The 18,103-nt window shown below is 44.8% G+C and overlaps 1 protein-coding gene across 2 annotated transcripts in view; it reads left to right on the top strand.

Moving 5' to 3' along the window:
- The window catches only part of ENTPD5 (ectonucleoside triphosphate diphosphohydrolase 5 (inactive)), a 70,885-nt gene that overhangs the window by 16,267 nt on the left and 36,515 nt on the right, over window positions 1-18,103 (top strand). For both annotated transcript variants that reach the window (XM_073608843.1, XM_073608842.1), the window contains 2 exons: window positions 12,173-12,398; window positions 14,840-14,919. In XM_073608843.1, coding sequence (XP_073464944.1) covers window positions 12,194-12,398; window positions 14,840-14,919 — 285 coding nt within the window. In that variant the 5' untranslated portion in view covers window positions 12,173-12,193. The remainder of the gene's footprint in view (window positions 1-12,172; window positions 12,399-14,839; window positions 14,920-18,103) is intronic.

Raw genomic sequence — 18,103 nt, 5'->3', positions numbered from 1 at the left:
CTGTGACAGGTGAGAGGTGTAGTGTATTGTACGCTGTGACAGGTGAGGGGTGTAGTGTATTGTACGCTGTGACAGGTGAGGGATGTAGTGTATGGTACGCTGTGACAGGTGAGGGGTGTAGTGTATTGTTCACTGTGAGGGTGTAGTGTATTGTACGCTGTGACAGGTGAGGGGTGTAGTGTATTGTACGCTGTGATGGGTGTAGTGTTTTCTATACTGTGACAGGTGAGGGGTGTAGTGTATTGTACGCTGTGACAGGTGAGGGGTGTAGTGTATTGTACACAGTGACAGGTGAGGGGTGTAGTGTATTGTACATTGTGACAGGTGAGGGGTGTAGTGTATTGTACACTGTGACAGGTGAGGGGTGTAGTGTATTGTACACTGTGACAGATGAGGGGTGTAGTGTATTGTACACAGTGACAGGTGAGGGGTGTAGTGTATTGTACACTGTGACAGGTGAGGGGTGTAGTGTATTGTACGCTGTGACAGGTGAGGGGTGTAGTGTATTGTACGCTGTGACAGGTGAGAGGTGTAGTGTATTGTACGCTGTGACAGGTGAGGGGTGTAGTGTATTGTACGCTGTGACAGGTGAGGGGTGTAGTGTATTGTACGCTGTGACAGGTGAGAGGTGTAGTGTATTGTTCACTGTGAGGGTGTAGTGTATTGTACGCTGTGACAGGTGAGGGGTGTAGTGTATTGTTCACTGTGACAGGTGAGGGGTGTAGTGTATTGTACGCTGTGATGGGTGTAGTGTTTTCTACACTGTGACAGGTGAGGGGTGTAGTGTATTGTACGCTGTGACAGGTGAGGGGTGTAGTGTATTGTACACTGTGACAGGTGAGAGGTGTAGTGTATTGTTCACTGTGAGGGTGTAGTGTATTGTACGCTGTGACAGGTGAGGGGTGTAGTGTATTGTTCACTGTGACAGGTGAGGGGTGTAGTGTATTGTACGCTGTGATGGGTGTAGTGTTTTCTACACTGTGACAGGTGAGGGGTGTAGTGTATTGTATGCTGTGACAGGTGAGGGGTGTAGTGTATTGTATGCTGTGACAGGTGAGGGGTGTAGTGTATTGTACGCTGTGACAGGTGAGGGGTGTAGTGTATTGTACGCTGTGACAGGTGAGGGGTGTAGTGTATTGTACGCTGTGACAGGTGAGGGATGTAGTGTATAGTACGCTGTGACAGGTGAGGGGTGTAGTGTATTGTACGCTGTGATGGGTGTAGTGTTTTCTATACTGTGACAGGTGAGGGGTGTAGTGTATTGTACGCTGTGACAGGTGAGGGGTGTAGTGTATTGTACGCTGTGACAGGTGAGGGGTGTAGTGTATTGTAGGCTGTGACAGGTGAGGGGTGTAGTGTATTGTACGCTGTGAGGGGTGTAGTGTATTGTACGCTGTGACAGGTGAGGGGTGTAGTGTATTGTACGCTGTGACAGGTGAGGGGTGTAGTGTATTGTACGCTGTGACAGGTGAGGGGTGTAGTGTATTGTACGCTGTGACAGGTGAGGGGTGTAGTGTATTGTACGCTGTGACAGGTGAGGGATGTAGTGTATGGTACGCTGTGACAGGTGAGGGGTGTAGTGTATTGTTCACTGTGAGGGTGTAGTGTATTGTACGCTGTGACAGGTGAGGGGTGTAGTGTATTGTACGCTGTGATGGGTGTAGTGTTTTCTATACTGTGACAGGTGAGGGGTGTAGTGTATTGTTCACTGTGACAGGTGAGGGGTGTAGTGTATTGTATGCTGTGATGGGTGTAGTGTTTTCTATACTGTGACAGGTGAGGGGTGTAGTGTATTGTACGCTGTGACAGGTGAGGGGTGTAGTGTATTGTACGCTGTGACAGGTGAGGGGTGTAGTGTATTGTACGCTGTGACAGGTGAGGGGTGTAGTGTATTGTACACTGTGACAGGTGAGGGGTGTAGTGTGTTGTACACTGTGACAGGTGAGGGGTGTAGTGTATTGTACGCTGTGACAGGTGAGGGGTGTAGTGTATTGTACACAGTGACAGGTGAGGGGTGTAGTGTATTGTACACTGTGACAGGTGAGGGGTGTAATGTATTGTACGCTGTGACAGGTGAGGGGTGTAGTGTATTGTACGCTGTGACAGGTGAGGGGTGTAGTGTATTGTACGCTGTGACAGGTGAGGGGTGTAGTGTATTGTACGCTGTGACAGGTGAGGGGTGTAGTGTATTGTACGCTGTGACAGGTGAGGGGTGTAGTGTATTGTACGCTGTGACAGGTGAGGGGTGTAGTGTATTGTACGCTGTGACAGGTGAGGGGTGTAGTGTATTGTACGCTGTGACAGGTGAGGGGTGTAGTGTATTGTACGCAGTGACAGGTGAGGGGTGTAGTGTATTGTACGCTGTGACAGGTGAGGGGTGTAGTGTATTGTACGCTGTGACAGGTGAGGGGTGTAGTGTATTGTACGCTGTGACAGGTGAGGGGTGTAGTGTATTGTACGCAGTGACAGGTGAGGGGTGTAGTGTATTGTACGAAGTGACAGGTGAGGGGTGTAGTGTATTGTACACAGTGACAGGTGAGGGGTGTAGTGTATTGTACACTGTGACAGGTGAGGGGTGTAGTGTATTGTACACTGTGACAGGTGAGGGGTGTAGTGTATTGTACACTGTGACAGGTGAGGGGTGTAGTGTATTGTACACTGTGACAGGTGAGGGGTGTAGTGTATTGTACACTGTGACAGGTGAGGGGTGTAGTGTATTGTACACTGTGGCAGGTGAGGGTGTAGTGTATTGTACACTGTGACAGGTGAGGGGTGTAGTGTATTGTACTGTGAGGGATGTAGTGTATTGTACACTGTGACAGGTGAGGGGTGTAGTGTATTGTACGCTGTGACAGGTGAGGGGTGTAGTGTATTGTACGCAGTGACAGGTGAGGGGTGTAGTGTATTGTACGCTGTGACAGGTGAGGGGTGTAGTGTATTGTTCACTGTGACAGGTGAGGGGTGTAGTGTATTGTACGCTGTGATGGGTGTAGTGTTTTCTACACTGTGACAGGTGAGGGGTGTAGTGTATTGTATGCTGTGACAGGTGAGGGGTGTAGTGTATTGTATGCTGTGACAGGTGAGGGGTGTAGTGTATTGTACGCTGTGACAGGTGAGAGGTGTAGTGTATTGTACGCTGTGACAGGTGAGAGGTGTAGTGTATTGTACGCTGTGACAGGTGAGGGGTGTAGTGTATTGTACGCTGTGACAGGTGAGGGATGTAGTGTATGGTACGCTGTGACAGGTGAGGGGTGTAGTGTATTGTTCACTGTGAGGGTGTAGTGTATTGTACGCTGTGACAGGTGAGGGGTGTAGTGTATTGTACGCTGTGATGGGTGTAGTGTTTTCTATACTGTGACAGGTGAGGGGTGTAGTGTATTGTACGCTGTGACAGGTGAGGGGTGTAGTGTATTGTACACAGTGACAGGTGAGGGGTGTAGTGTATTGTACATTGTGACAGGTGAGGGGTGTAGTGTATTGTACACTGTGACAGGTGAGGGGTGTAGTGTATTGTACACTGTGACAGATGAGGGGTGTAGTGTATTGTACACAGTGACAGGTGAGGGGTGTAGTGTATTGTACACTGTGACAGGTGAGGGGTGTAGTGTATTGTACGCTGTGACAGGTGAGGGGTGTAGTGTATTGTACGCTGTGACAGGTGAGAGGTGTAGTGTATTGTACGCTGTGACAGGTGAGGGGTGTAGTGTATTGTACGCTGTGACAGGTGAGGGGTGTAGTGTATTGTACGCTGTGACAGGTGAGAGGTGTAGTGTATTGTTCACTGTGAGGGTGTAGTGTATTGTACGCTGTGACAGGTGAGGGGTGTAGTGTATTGTTCACTGTGACAGGTGAGGGGTGTAGTGTATTGTACGCTGTGATGGGTGTAGTGTTTTCTACACTGTGACAGGTGAGGGGTGTAGTGTATTGTACGCTGTGACAGGTGAGGGGTGTAGTGTATTGTACACTGTGACAGGTGAGAGGTGTAGTGTATTGTTCACTGTGAGGGTGTAGTGTATTGTACGCTGTGACAGGTGAGGGGTGTAGTGTATTGTTCACTGTGACAGGTGAGGGGTGTAGTGTATTGTACGCTGTGATGGGTGTAGTGTTTTCTACACTGTGACAGGTGAGGGGTGTAGTGTATTGTATGCTGTGACAGGTGAGGGGTGTAGTGTATTGTATGCTGTGACAGGTGAGGGGTGTAGTGTATTGTACGCTGTGACAGGTGAGGGGTGTAGTGTATTGTACGCTGTGACAGGTGAGGGGTGTAGTGTATTGTACGCTGTGACAGGTGAGGGATGTAGTGTATAGTACGCTGTGACAGGTGAGGGGTGTAGTGTATTGTACGCTGTGATGGGTGTAGTGTTTTCTATACTGTGACAGGTGAGGGGTGTAGTGTATTGTACGCTGTGACAGGTGAGGGGTGTAGTGTATTGTACGCTGTGACAGGTGAGGGGTGTAGTGTATTGTAGGCTGTGACAGGTGAGGGGTGTAGTGTATTGTACGCTGTGAGGGGTGTAGTGTATTGTACGCTGTGACAGGTGAGGGGTGTAGTGTATTGTACGCTGTGACAGGTGAGGGGTGTAGTGTATTGTACGCTGTGACAGGTGAGGGGTGTAGTGTATTGTACGCTGTGACAGGTGAGGGGTGTAGTGTATTGTACGCTGTGACAGGTGAGGGATGTAGTGTATGGTACGCTGTGACAGGTGAGGGGTGTAGTGTATTGTTCACTGTGAGGGTGTAGTGTATTGTACGCTGTGACAGGTGAGGGGTGTAGTGTATTGTACGCTGTGATGGGTGTAGTGTTTTCTATACTGTGACAGGTGAGGGGTGTAGTGTATTGTTCACTGTGACAGGTGAGGGGTGTAGTGTATTGTATGCTGTGATGGGTGTAGTGTTTTCTATACTGTGACAGGTGAGGGGTGTAGTGTATTGTACGCTGTGACAGGTGAGGGGTGTAGTGTATTGTACGCTGTGACAGGTGAGGGGTGTAGTGTATTGTACGCTGTGACAGGTGAGGGGTGTAGTGTATTGTACACTGTGACAGGTGAGGGGTGTAGTGTGTTGTACACTGTGACAGGTGAGGGGTGTAGTGTATTGTACGCTGTGACAGGTGAGGGGTGTAGTGTATTGTACACAGTGACAGGTGAGGGGTGTAGTGTATTGTACACTGTGACAGGTGAGGGGTGTAATGTATTGTACGCTGTGACAGGTGAGGGGTGTAGTGTATTGTACGCTGTGACAGGTGAGGGGTGTAGTGTATTGTACGCTGTGACAGGTGAGGGGTGTAGTGTATTGTACGCTGTGACAGGTGAGGGGTGTAGTGTATTGTACGCTGTGACAGGTGAGGGGTGTAGTGTATTGTACGCTGTGACAGGTGAGGGGTGTAGTGTATTGTACGCTGTGACAGGTGAGGGGTGTAGTGTATTGTACGCTGTGACAGGTGAGGGGTGTAGTGTATTGTACGCAGTGACAGGTGAGGGGTGTAGTGTATTGTACGCTGTGACAGGTGAGGGGTGTAGTGTATTGTACGCTGTGACAGGTGAGGGGTGTAGTGTATTGTACGCTGTGACAGGTGAGGGGTGTAGTGTATTGTACGCAGTGACAGGTGAGGGGTGTAGTGTATTGTACGAAGTGACAGGTGAGGGGTGTAGTGTATTGTACACAGTGACAGGTGAGGGGTGTAGTGTATTGTACACTGTGACAGGTGAGGGGTGTAGTGTATTGTACACTGTGACAGGTGAGGGGTGTAGTGTATTGTACACTGTGACAGGTGAGGGGTGTAGTGTATTGTACACTGTGACAGGTGAGGGGTGTAGTGTATTGTACACTGTGACAGGTGAGGGGTGTAGTGTATTGTACACTGTGGCAGGTGAGGGTGTAGTGTATTGTACACTGTGACAGGTGAGGGGTGTAGTGTATTGTACTGTGAGGGATGTAGTGTATTGTACACTGTGACAGGTGAGGGGTGTAGTGTATTGTACACTGTGACAGGTGAGGGGTGTAGTGTATTGTACACTGTGACAGGTGAGAGGTGTAGTGTATTGTTCACTGTGAGGGTGTAGTGTATTGTACGCTGTGACAGGTGAGGGGTGTAGTGTATTGTTCACTGTGACAGGTGAGGGGTGTAGTGTATTGTACGCTGTGATGGGTGTAGTGTTTTCTACACTGTGACAGGTGAGGGGTGTAGTGTATTGTACGCTGTGACAGGTGATGGGTGTAGTGTTTTCTACACTGTGACAGGTGAGGGGTGTTGTTCACTGTGAGGGGTGTAGTGTATTGTACTATGTGAGGGGTGTAGTGTATTGTACTATGTGAGGGGTGTAGTGTATTGTACGCATTGACAGGTGAGGGGTGTAGTGTATTGTACACTGTGACAGGTGAGGGGTGTAGTGTATTGTACATTGTGACAGGTGAGGGGGTGTAGTGTATTGTACATTGTGACAGGTGAGGGGGTGTAGTGTATTGTACGCTGTGACAGGTGAGGGGTGTAGTGTATTGTACATTGTGACAGGTGAGGGGTGTAGTGTATTGTACACTGTGACAGGTGAGGGGGTGTAGTGTATTGTACACTGTGACAGGTGAGGGGTGTAGTGTATTGTATATTGTGACAGGTGAGGGGTGTAGTGTATTGTACACTGAGACAGGTGAGGGAGTGTAGTGTATTGTACATTGTGACAGGTGAGGGAGTGTAGTGTATTGTACATTGTGACAGGTGAGGGGTGTAGTGTATTGTACACTGTGACAGGTGAGGGGTGTAGTGTATTGTACATTGTGACAGGTGAAGGAAGGACTGCCATTAGAAATCATGGGGCCCTATACAGCCTATCAGACAGGGCCCCTTACAGCCTACCCTGCTGCTTGCGAGGATAGCCTGCAAAGGTTATCTGTTACTTTAGTGTACCCAAAGGCAACCCAATGAGTCTTAGCAGGGATTCTTCCCTGCTCTAGAATAACCTGTTTATTGCAGTTAAAATTGCAAGTGTGAACAGTCTTCTTTACATTGGAGAAAAAGGACTGCACTGTCTGTATACCAGATCTACACATTGGTCAGGTAAAGAAGAAGGGAGTCCCAGACCTCTGAAGGAGGGTAGGTAATGGGTCAAGGCTGGTCACTCCCGGTATGCTGTCTAATCATCTTGGGGCCTTCTCGCTCTAGTAACCCTGTTGTTAGCAACTAGTCGCCAGTGACATGATCTCTGGGAAAGCAGAGAAAACGCTCACTTGCTCCTAAAATGTACCTCTCTTACTAGCTAAACCTGTGAGCTGTCATTTGTGAGCTGCTTCCTTGCTGGTGTGCAAGTTTCTGCAACATTTCAGGGATGCCAAAGGAGCACGTGAGTGATCTTTTTTAGCCTGCTGATGCTGGCAAGTTTCCACCAGTGTCAGAATCATTAATGTGACATGGCCCTTAGGGCTCATGTACACTACGCCTTCTCATTTTGGTTTTAGGAGCTTTTGGCGTTTTTTTTTTGCCAAAGCTCCTTAATGCAACTCCATAAAAGCCTGTGTGTCCATGTACATGAGTTTAGAAGGTGCTGCGGTTAGGGGAGGTTCAACCTCCCTCAACCTTCTTCTCCTGAACGTGGAAGAATCTTGTTTAAGATGGAAAGTTTTTGCCACGTTTTGTGTTTTCCTATGGCGGTCAACATAGTCTCTGTGTACATGAGCCCTTAGGGTGAAGGCATGATCTTACCACTCTCTGGAGCCAGCTGGCTCATTGTAATGAATGCTCAGCTAAGCAGAATGTCCATGTTTTAGTTAACATGGAAAAAAGGAGAGGTAAAGCCAACAGCAACAGCGGTAACATTTGCTTACAGTGCAGTCGATCAGCAACCATGAGTGGGATCCACAAATATGAGAACATCACTTGATCCTCCAGATCATACAATTAGCATTTTGTGTCTATGCTCTGAGGACATCTCATTCGTGAGTATCTGCAGGGTGGTAATGAAAAATTGCTGGCAGGTATTTCCTTAGCTGCAATGTATTTGCTCTCCAGCACTTGAGGAACTCTACTTCTAAGAATGCTTATTCCTGTTAAAGGCTGCACACTGCCATCAATACCATCAGAATGTGCAGAGCAGTTGATGCGATCTCACCTCGGTTATCCTGAAGCCCATCAAGCATTTGATGACCCCCTTTTTGGTGGTGGGGGGCAGTGCTGCTTGACAATCATTATTTGAGAAGCTGCCGCCTGGCAGAGGCCATGTCTGCTTGGAGAGCTGGGGGTGAGGGACACATGGCAAGGGACAGCCAGAGAGACCAATACTCAGTGCCAAGTGGAGCTGGACAAAGTCTGATCCTAGAGTGGCAGCCAAACAAGCTGCTGATAAGGCCTGTGCTTCTAATTCACACTGGGAAAACCCTGATGCTTGGACCCCTGAAACACGTTGGTTACTTTTTTGGATTGTACCCCTGACTTTTAATGGAATAAATTTGTGTCTGGACCTTCAATTTCAGTTCTTGTTACATTACACTACAAAATAAAAAAACAAATATTCGAGTACGCAGTAAAAAAAAAAAAAGAAAAAAAAAAGACTACATATCAAAGTATGATAAATTAATTTCATAGAAAATAAATTAAACAAAGAAGTGCATTAACAGCAAATAAATTATTAAAGTGCAAAAAAGTAGTGCTCCGTTCATCATCCTCCATAATCTTCTCTCTTGGGCTACTTTCACACTGGGGTGGGCGGGCATCGGTGGTAAAGCGGCGCTATTTTTAGCGTCCCTTTACCGTCGGGCTTTCACACTGGGGAGACAGGAGAGGCTCTTTACAGTCGCTATTTTTAGCGCTGTAGCGCCTGTAAATCGCCTTAGTGTGAAAGTAGCTTTAATGTGGGAAATTAGAAATGCACCACTACAAGAAAGTGTTCCCAAAGCCTCTTCACCACAAATAGTTAACAGAGCTCCTTACCAGATATTCTGGTCTTGCAAGGACATCCTAAAACGCCTTGCTTCTGTGCAGCCAAATATGCCACGATCCAAGATATTAGGACTCTCCAAACATGTACAAATACCTAAGGGGTCCATATAGTGAACTTGGTGTTGAGTTATTCACTTTAAGGTCCTCACAGAGGACACGGGGGCACTCTTTATTTCTGGAGGAAAAGAGATTTCATCTCCAAATACGGAAAGGTTTCTTCGCAGTAAGAACTGTGAAAATGTGGAATATACTCCCTCCAGACCTGGTCCTGGCCAGCTCAGTAGATTGCTTTAAAGTCCTGGATTCTTTCCTAAATGTACAAGTTGATCCAGGGAATATCCGATTGCCTCTCGTGGGATCAGGAAGGAATTTTTTCCCCCTGCTGTAGCAAATTGGATCATGCTTTGCTGGGGTTTTCCGCCTTCCTCTGGATCAACTGTGGGTATAGGAGCGTGTATATGGGATTGTATGTGGTGTTTTTTTTATTTTATTGGTTGGTAATACGAGAGGAGGCCCACAGCCAGCACGTCTGAAATTCCACCCAGCTTGTGGAATGACGTCACGCGTGAGTCCCCACTCAACTCGTTTCTTGGTAATAAACGTTGTTTGGGGAACCAAGCCTTGGTTCCCCAGGTGACGCTTTATGGAGAAACGTGTTGGGAAGGGCCTCACACGTGACTTCATTCCCCAAGCCGTGTGGAAGCTCGGACATGCTGGTTGTTTGATCTACACGCTGTTTATGATTATGCATCTTGTAAGTGCATTTTTATTCTTTTAATAAATTTGATAAAATGCTGTTGTAAATATAATGAAAGAACTAGGAAAGGAGATCCAGAAAACCTTTGTTGAAAATGAATGCCAGTTGTGCCCTTGTCCTATTTATTATGTTACTTGGAGGTATTCTTTAAAGCAGTAATAAACCCAATAGCAAGCATTTAATATATTGCAGCTTACCAATTCTTAGATGTGATGGCTGCATTCATTTATTTTTTTTAGGCTTTCTTTCTTCTATTTTCATCTGGTGATCCAGCCAGCAAGTCTGTTTTTCAAAAGCTCAAGCTCTCCAAGTGAATGTGTCTACTTATGGATGAGACAATCCGGTCAATATATATAAAGTATTCGTTGGAGTTTGGCTTCAATTACTTACTGTTTTAAAATCTGCTAATACATCTAACACTCCCTCCCCTCCTCCCAAACTGACAATGCTGCTGTCCGCTGTGCCTCCTGTTCTCATTCCTCCAGGACTGTGTCTCAGTAATACAGGAGGGGTGTTACTGGGCAGATCACCAGGTGAAAACAGAGGGAAAAAGCCAAATTAAAGAAAACGAATGCAGCCACTACATCTAATGTTTGGTAAGCTGTAATATATTACATTTTTGGTTTGACGTTTAATACCGCTTGTATACTGTAATGACACAGTATACAGTGGGGAACATAATTATTGGATCCCCTGCAATATTTGTAAGTTTCCCCACTAACAAAGAAATGAAGGGTCTATAGTTTTTATTATAGGTGTATTTTAAATGATAGAGACAGAATAACAACCAAATATCCAGAAAAAAACACACGATACAAATGTTATAAATTGAGTTGCAGTTCAGTGAGTAAAATAAGTATTTGTTCCCCAAGCAAAACATGACTTAGTACTTGGTGGAGAAACCCTTGGGAAGCACAGAGGTAAGACGTTTCTTGTAGTTGGCTACCAGGTAGGCACACATCTCAGGAGCAATTTTGGTCCACTCTTCTTTATAGATCTCTAAATGTATAAGGTTTCTTGGCTGTCTCTTGGCAACTTGAAGTTTCAGCTCCCTCTATAAATTTTCTAAAGGATTAAGGTGTGGAGACTGACTAGGCCACTTCATGACCTTAAGGTGCTTCTTCTTGACCCACTTCTTTCTTGCCTTGGCGGTATGTTTTGAGTCATTGTCATGCTGGCAGGCCCATCCATGACCAATCTTCAGTGTTTTGGCTGAGGGAAGAAGGTTCTCAACCAAGATTCTACAATACATGGCCCTGTCCATTGGCCCCTCAATGCGGCAAAGCTGGCCTGTACCATTAGCAGAGAAACAGCCCCCAAGCATCATGTTTCCACCTCTATACTTGACTGTAGCGATGGTGTTCTTAGGGTCATAGTCAGCATTTTTCTTCCTCCAAATACGACAAGTTAATGCCAAAGAGCTCAATTTTGGTTTCATCTGACCACAGCACTTTCTCCCAATCCTTTTCTAAATCATTTGAATGTTCGTTGGCAAACTTCAGACGGGCCTGTACATGTGCCTTCATAAGGAGGGGGACCATGCGGGCATGCAGTATTTCAATCCATGGCGGAGTATTGTGTTACCAATGGTTTGTTTTGGTGACTGGTCCCAAATGCCTTGAGAACATTCACAAGCTCTTTCCGTGTAGTTCTGGGGTCATCCCTCACTTTTTTCATGATCATCCTTACCCCATGAGGAAAAACCTTGCATGGAGCTCCAGACCAAGGGTGATTGATGGCTATTTTGTATTTCTTCCATTTGTGAAGAATCACTCCAACAGTTGTCTCCTTCTCACCAAGCTTCTTGCTGATGGTCTTGTAGCCCATTCCAGCTTTGTGCAGGTCTACATTCTTGTCCCTAATGTCCTGTGACAGCTCTTTTGTCCTGCCCATGATGGTGAGGTTTGAATGGAAGAAAGAGATTCTGTGGACAGGTGACTTTTATACACATAACGAGTTGTCGTTAGGAGCACCTTCTTAAACTGACAGGATTAATCTGTGTACCACACTTTCTGTAGCCAGAGTTATTGTTGGTTGGTAGGGGTTCAAATACTTATTTTACTCACTGAACTGCAACTCAATTTATAACATTTGTATTATGTGTTTTTTTTTTTTTCTGGATTTTTTTGGTTGACATTCTGTCTCTATCATTTAAAATACACCTATGATTAAAATTGTAGACCCTTCGTTTCTTTGTCAGTGGGCAAACATACAAAATCTGTAGGGGATCAAATCATTATTTTCCACACTGTAAGTAGATGGGGTAGACGCAGTAAATGCACAATTTATCTTATATGAGATAGTAATGTTCCTATACTGGTTCCTAATAATCAAAAGGCTCCATGTTTGCTCAATAATTTTTGGTGATCTTATGAAAATAATTAATCTTTTTATTCTTTTCTAGTCTCTTTATCTGGTTGGAGACTCTTTCTCCTATTCAGTTTGCTTCTTCTCCCATAGCCCTCTCACTTCATGCCTTATTCTTGTAGGACTGGTAACTACCTGAAAGCATGGGCTCCTGGATCCCCATTTCTGTGTTGTGTTTGACCCTTTTTCTTGGCTTCTGCTCATCTGATACGGATCCTGCCCCTGATCTGAGGTCTGTTTTACCATCAGCAATAAGCTCCAAGAATAACACCATTTATGGCATCGTTTTTGATGCCGGCAGTACTGGGACTCGAATTCACATCTACACCTTTCACCAAAGAGCTGCAGGTGAGCGCATGGAATGTTTAAGGTTCTCTTGTTGTCCATGGTGGGAGTACAGCCCTCAACACTCCATGAGTTTAGAGGAAACCACTCAGTGTAAAATGTTACCTTGGCATTAGGCCTTCAACATACTGATATTTCATGGTGCTGGTAGTGAGCCTTCAACACACAAAAATTATATGGCGGTTGGACCATCAACACACAAATATTTCATGGTGGTGGACCATCAAGACATAGATATATTGTGGTGGTGGTGGACCATAAACACATATATTTAATGGTAGACCATCAACACAGAGATTTATCATAGTGGTGGGACCATCAACACACAGAAATTTGATGGTGTTGGGACCATCAACACATATATATTTTGTGGTGGTGGTGGACCATCAACACACAGATATTTCATGGTGGAGGACCATCAAGACATAGATATATCGTTGCAGTGGACCATCAACACACAGATATTTCATGGTGGTGGGACCATCAACACACATATATTTAATGGTAGACCATCAACACACAGATATTTCATAGTGGTGGGACCATTAACACATAGATATTTTGTGGTGGTGGTGGACCATCAACACACAGATATTTCATAGTGGTGGGACCATTAACACATAGATATTTTGTGGTGGTGGTGGACCATCAACACACAGATATTTCATAGTGGTGGGACCATTAACACACAGATTTTCCATGGTGGTGGATCATCAACACACAAATATTTCATAGTGGTAGACCATCAAAACACTGAAATTTCATGGTGGTAGACCATCAACACACAGAAATTTCATAGTGGCGGAACCATCAACACACAGAAATTTTATGGTGGTGGGACCATCAACACACAGATATTTCATGGTGGTGGCCATCAACACATACATATTTTAATGGTAGACCATAAACACACAGATATTTCATGGTGGTGGGACCATCAACACACAAATATTTCATGGTTACATTGTAAATCATTTTATGAATCATCCCTGGTTAACTCATAAGGGCATCAGGTATTTTGTTCTGTCAGTAATGATGTGTAGTGGCAGATCAACATCAGCAACCAAGTGGAGGCTCAGTTTTTTTTTTAGATGCTGATATGTGATAATAAGCTGTGCCAGCCCTGGCTGTTTATAAACTTTAGATTTACCCATCCTGGCATATCATGAATGTAAAGATGTACTGCTCCCTGGAAATTCATAAATGTAAAGATGTGTGTGCCCACTATGACATTTCAAATCTCTGTACCATATTTGGTTTATTAGTTACTGAGCTTTCTTCTTGCCTTTCCATGGTGGTCATATGTCTATACCTCTCTATTAAGGTGGATCTAAAGGCATTCTATGCATGAAGGTAAAAAAATAATACTTGCCTGAGCCCCATCGTGATACAGTAATCTGCACGAGAGCCTCAGCTCTCCGGGGACTCTCCTTCGTCATTTGCTGAGACAGCAGTGGGAGCCAATGGCTCCTGTTGCTGTCAATTGCAGCCAGTGAGCCAATAAGAATAGAGAAGGGGTGGGCCGAGCCACCGCTCTGTGTCAGAATGGACATGCAAAGCAGTGGTTCAAGAGCGATCCTGCATGGGTGTCCCCACAGCAAACTGTTTTCTCTGGCGGCACTTGGCAGGAGGTAAGGGCCAGGAGTGCCGGCAGGGGACCCGAAAAGAGGACCATTACACAGAGCAGGTAAGTATAACATGTCTGTTATTTAAAAAAAAAACAAAAAAAAAAAAACTTTCCTATATTATCACTTTAAAGCGGATCTAAATGCTTACATGTATACAGTGAAGTGACTGGCCTCAGGTGATACAGAGATGAAACAAATCCTCCTATATATGTTGTACCTGTTTATCTACAGTCCTCTGTTCTCCACATCTGTTCAAAGTCCAGAAATTATAAAGCTTGTCTGAGCTGTCAGGAAAAAAAAAGGAGTGGAGAGCTGAAGTTATACACAGCAGATCTCAGTAAGGAGAGTTCTGAGAGCTGATTGGAGGGAAGGGACACACCCCCTTCACACAGCACACCGGAAAAAAAGCTTGTTGTCAATAACCTGCTCTGTGCTAGAGGTCCCTCCCCTGTCACCTTTTTTTCTTGGTGTCAGGAAAATTTTTTTGAAAAAATTAATCTTTGATGCCTGGATCTACCGCTATGGCTGTTATTTAATAACTTACTTAAATTCCAAAGTATATTTGTCAGAGGTGACTTATGCTGATAGCAGAGTAAGGAATCAGAAGACAGAAATGACACTTAGTACTCTGGAATGAGACAAGTACACACTATAGAGGGCTAGGCTTTGTTCATATTTCATGTCTGAGGTTTACAACCACTTTAAAGCTTCCGGGCGGTGTTGTATGACTCCACGTTTATTGCTGCTCAGAACATAATTTGCATTGGATTTGTGCTCATAACTGATCTGCTGGTCTAATTTCTCTCCATTATTCAGGTTCTCCTCTGGAGCTGGATGGAGAAATCTTTGAGTCGGTAAAGCCGGGTCTCTCTGCTTATGCCAATCAGCCAGAGAAGGTGAGCCGAGTTATTTTAAATTTTTCAATTCAGCCATGATAAATTGATGATAACTCCTAAGACACTTGTAACATTTTGTTATATAAAATGATATACATCACCATTGAGTAGATTGGAAATATCCTTGAGTTTATCCATAGCATCTAGCCATTGCACACGTTGCCATTTTAGCGCACTGTAATTTGATCCCCTGGGGAACTTTCCTCCCAATCACGAAACACTTGCAGTTGGCTCACCAATAATGGAAGACTTGAACTTGGCTTCAGTGGGTGACCGTTAAAGGTCAAGCTCACCCCTTTACCACTTCAATACCATCATGTTTATTCATTTCCAAAAAATAGTGGCAAAAAAAATCACCTTTTTCCAAAAAAGGGGGTGTTAGAACTGTCCTGACATTTTTATTTGATATATTTTATAGCAGAAAACAAAGGAAACCGGTTTTATTTATTTTATGTTAAGTCTTTTTCATGAGTGTGCACAGCATGTTGCATTAGGGTGTGCAACTCAAAGCTCAAACACATACACTATATTGTCAAAAGTATTGGGACTCCTGCCTTTACCCGCACATGAACTTTAATGGCATCCCAGTCTTAGTCCGTAGGGATCACTATTGAGTTGGCCCACCATTTACAGCTATAACAGCTTCACCTCTTCTGGGAGGGCTGTCCACAAGGTTTAGGAGTGTGTCTATGGGAATGTTTGACCATTCTTCCAGAAGTGCATTTGTGAGGTCAGGCAATGATTTTGGACAAGAAAGCCTGGCTCGCAGTCTTCGCTCTAATTCATCCCATAGGTGTTATCGGGTGGAGGTCAGGACTCTGTGCAGGCTAGTAAAGTTCCTCCACCCCAAACTTGCTCATCCATGTCTTTATGGACCTTGCTTTGTGCACTGGTGCTCAGTCATGTTGGAACAGGAAGGGGCCATCCTCAAACTGTTCCCACAAAGTTGGGAGCATGAAATTGTCCAAAATGTCTTGGTATGCTGAAGCCTAAAGAGTTCCCTTGACTGGAACTAAGGCAGCCCTCCAGCTGTTGCAGAACTACACTTTCCATGAGGCATTGTAAAACTCTGACATTCACAGACATGACCAGGCATGATGGGAATTGAAGTTCCTGAACAACTGGAGGGCCGCAGTTTGAAGACCCCTGAACTAAGGGGTCAAGCCCAACCCCTGAAAGACAACCCCACACCATAATCCCCCCCCTCCACCAAATGATTTGAAACAAAAGCAAGGTCCATAAAGACATGATCAAGCAAATGATTCCGGACGGCTGCACTTCCAATAATCCTTTTTATTGAAGCTTCATATGACAAGTGGTTAACAGATGGAGCAGGGGACAAAGAGGTAGACGTGTTTTGTGCAAATGTTAGTGTTTAGTCCTTACCATTTTGTTTCATCCATAAAGACATGGATGAGCGAGTTTTGGGCTGGAGGAACTTGACTCGCTGACCTAATCCCGATAGAACACCTTTGGGATAAATTTGAACGAAGACCTCAAGCCAGGCCTTCTCGTCTGACCTCACAAATGTGCTTCTGGAGGAATGGTCAAACATTCCCATAGACACACTCCTAAACACACACCATAGAGTTGAAGAAACTTCCATTCCCTGATCATCTCTAGTGTATGAAACTGGAAGTAACAAGGATTTTGTCACTTCTGGTTTTGGTTGTTTGTTTACAAGCAGGTAATGGCTTGTAAACGATCTGTTCAAACCGATCGCTTTTTTATCAGATGCTTTAGAGGGCAGAAAAGAGATCTGGGATCTAATAGACCTCAGATCTCTCAGTAAAGAGTACCTGTCGCTTTCCATGCTATCACGAGGGATGTTGTTCATCCCTTGTAATGGCAATTAAAGGATAACATAACCTTTGAGAACATGTTTTTAAGGTGGAACATGTTTCATGTTCCCAATGTCGCAGCTGCTGCCCGATCACTCCCCCTCCCCCTCCCTGTGACAGCAATACAGGGCAGAAGTTCCCTGTACTAGCTGTCACTTTTTGAAATCAGCGGCCGTATCATCAGCTCTGTGTGTGAACAAACTACAAGCCCCGACATCCTTTTGCAGCTGTCGGCTTGAAGTTCTCAATGAACTACCACAGCGCCGTGGTGGTTCAATGTTCCTGTCCGTGTATCTGCTTGCCTATACGGAATGTACAGACACATACAGCGGGTAAAATAAGTATTGAACGCGTCACCAATTTTCTAGGTATATATGTTTCTAAAGGTGCTATTGTAATGAAATTTTCACCACATGTCGGTAACAACCCATGCAATCCATACATAGACCCCAAAACAAATATGTACAGAAATGAAGTTATGTGTAATAAAATGAAATGACACAGGGAAAAAGTATTGAACACATGAAGAAAGGGAGGTGCAAAAACGCATGGAAAGCCAGGACACCAGCTGAAATCTATCAGTAATTAGAAAGCAATCCTGCCCCATGTCAGTGCAAATTAATATCAGCTGGTTCAGTCTCAACTGATGGCCTATAAAAAGGTGTCTTGTTACCAAGGTGTCACACAAGTAACATCTCATGATGGGTAAAAGAGCTCTCTCAAGACCTTCACAACCTTATTGTTGCAAAACATACTGATGGCATTGGTCACAGAAGGATTTCTAAACTTCTGAATGTTCCAGTGAGCACTGTTGGGGCCAAAATCCTGAAGTGGAAAGAACATAATTTCACCATAAACCGGCCACAACCAGGTGCTCCTCACAAGATTTCTAACAGAGGAGTGGAAAGAATTTTCAGAAGAGTTTTCGAAGAGCTAAGGACCACTTGTGGAGAGCTCAGAAAGACCTGGAATCAGCAGGTACAATTGCTTCAAAGAAAACAATAAGTAATGCACTCTACCTCCATGGTCTGTAGGCACGCTCACCGCGCAAGACTCCATTGCTGAAGAAAAAGCATGTTGAAGCTTGTTTAAAGTGTACTGCACAACATTTAGACAAGCCTTTCAAATACTGGGAGAATTGGATGCCATAATACACACCATGTTTGGAGGTCAAATGTCACATCACCCTAAAAACACCCCAATACCAACAGTGAAGTTTGGAGGTGGGAACACCATGGTGTGGGGCTGTTTTTCAGCATACGGTACTGGAAAACTTAATTTCGTTGAAGGAAGGATGAATGAAAAAATGGACCAAGACATTCTTGATAAAAATCTGCTGCCAT

Source organism: Aquarana catesbeiana, linkage group LG13 (assembly GCF_042186555.1).
Source record: "Aquarana catesbeiana isolate 2022-GZ linkage group LG13, ASM4218655v1, whole genome shotgun sequence".
Lineage (NCBI taxonomy): Eukaryota > Metazoa > Chordata > Amphibia > Anura > Ranidae > Aquarana > Aquarana catesbeiana.
Note: the sequence above shows the minus strand (reverse complement) of the source record. Positions and strands in the feature narration are given on the sequence as shown.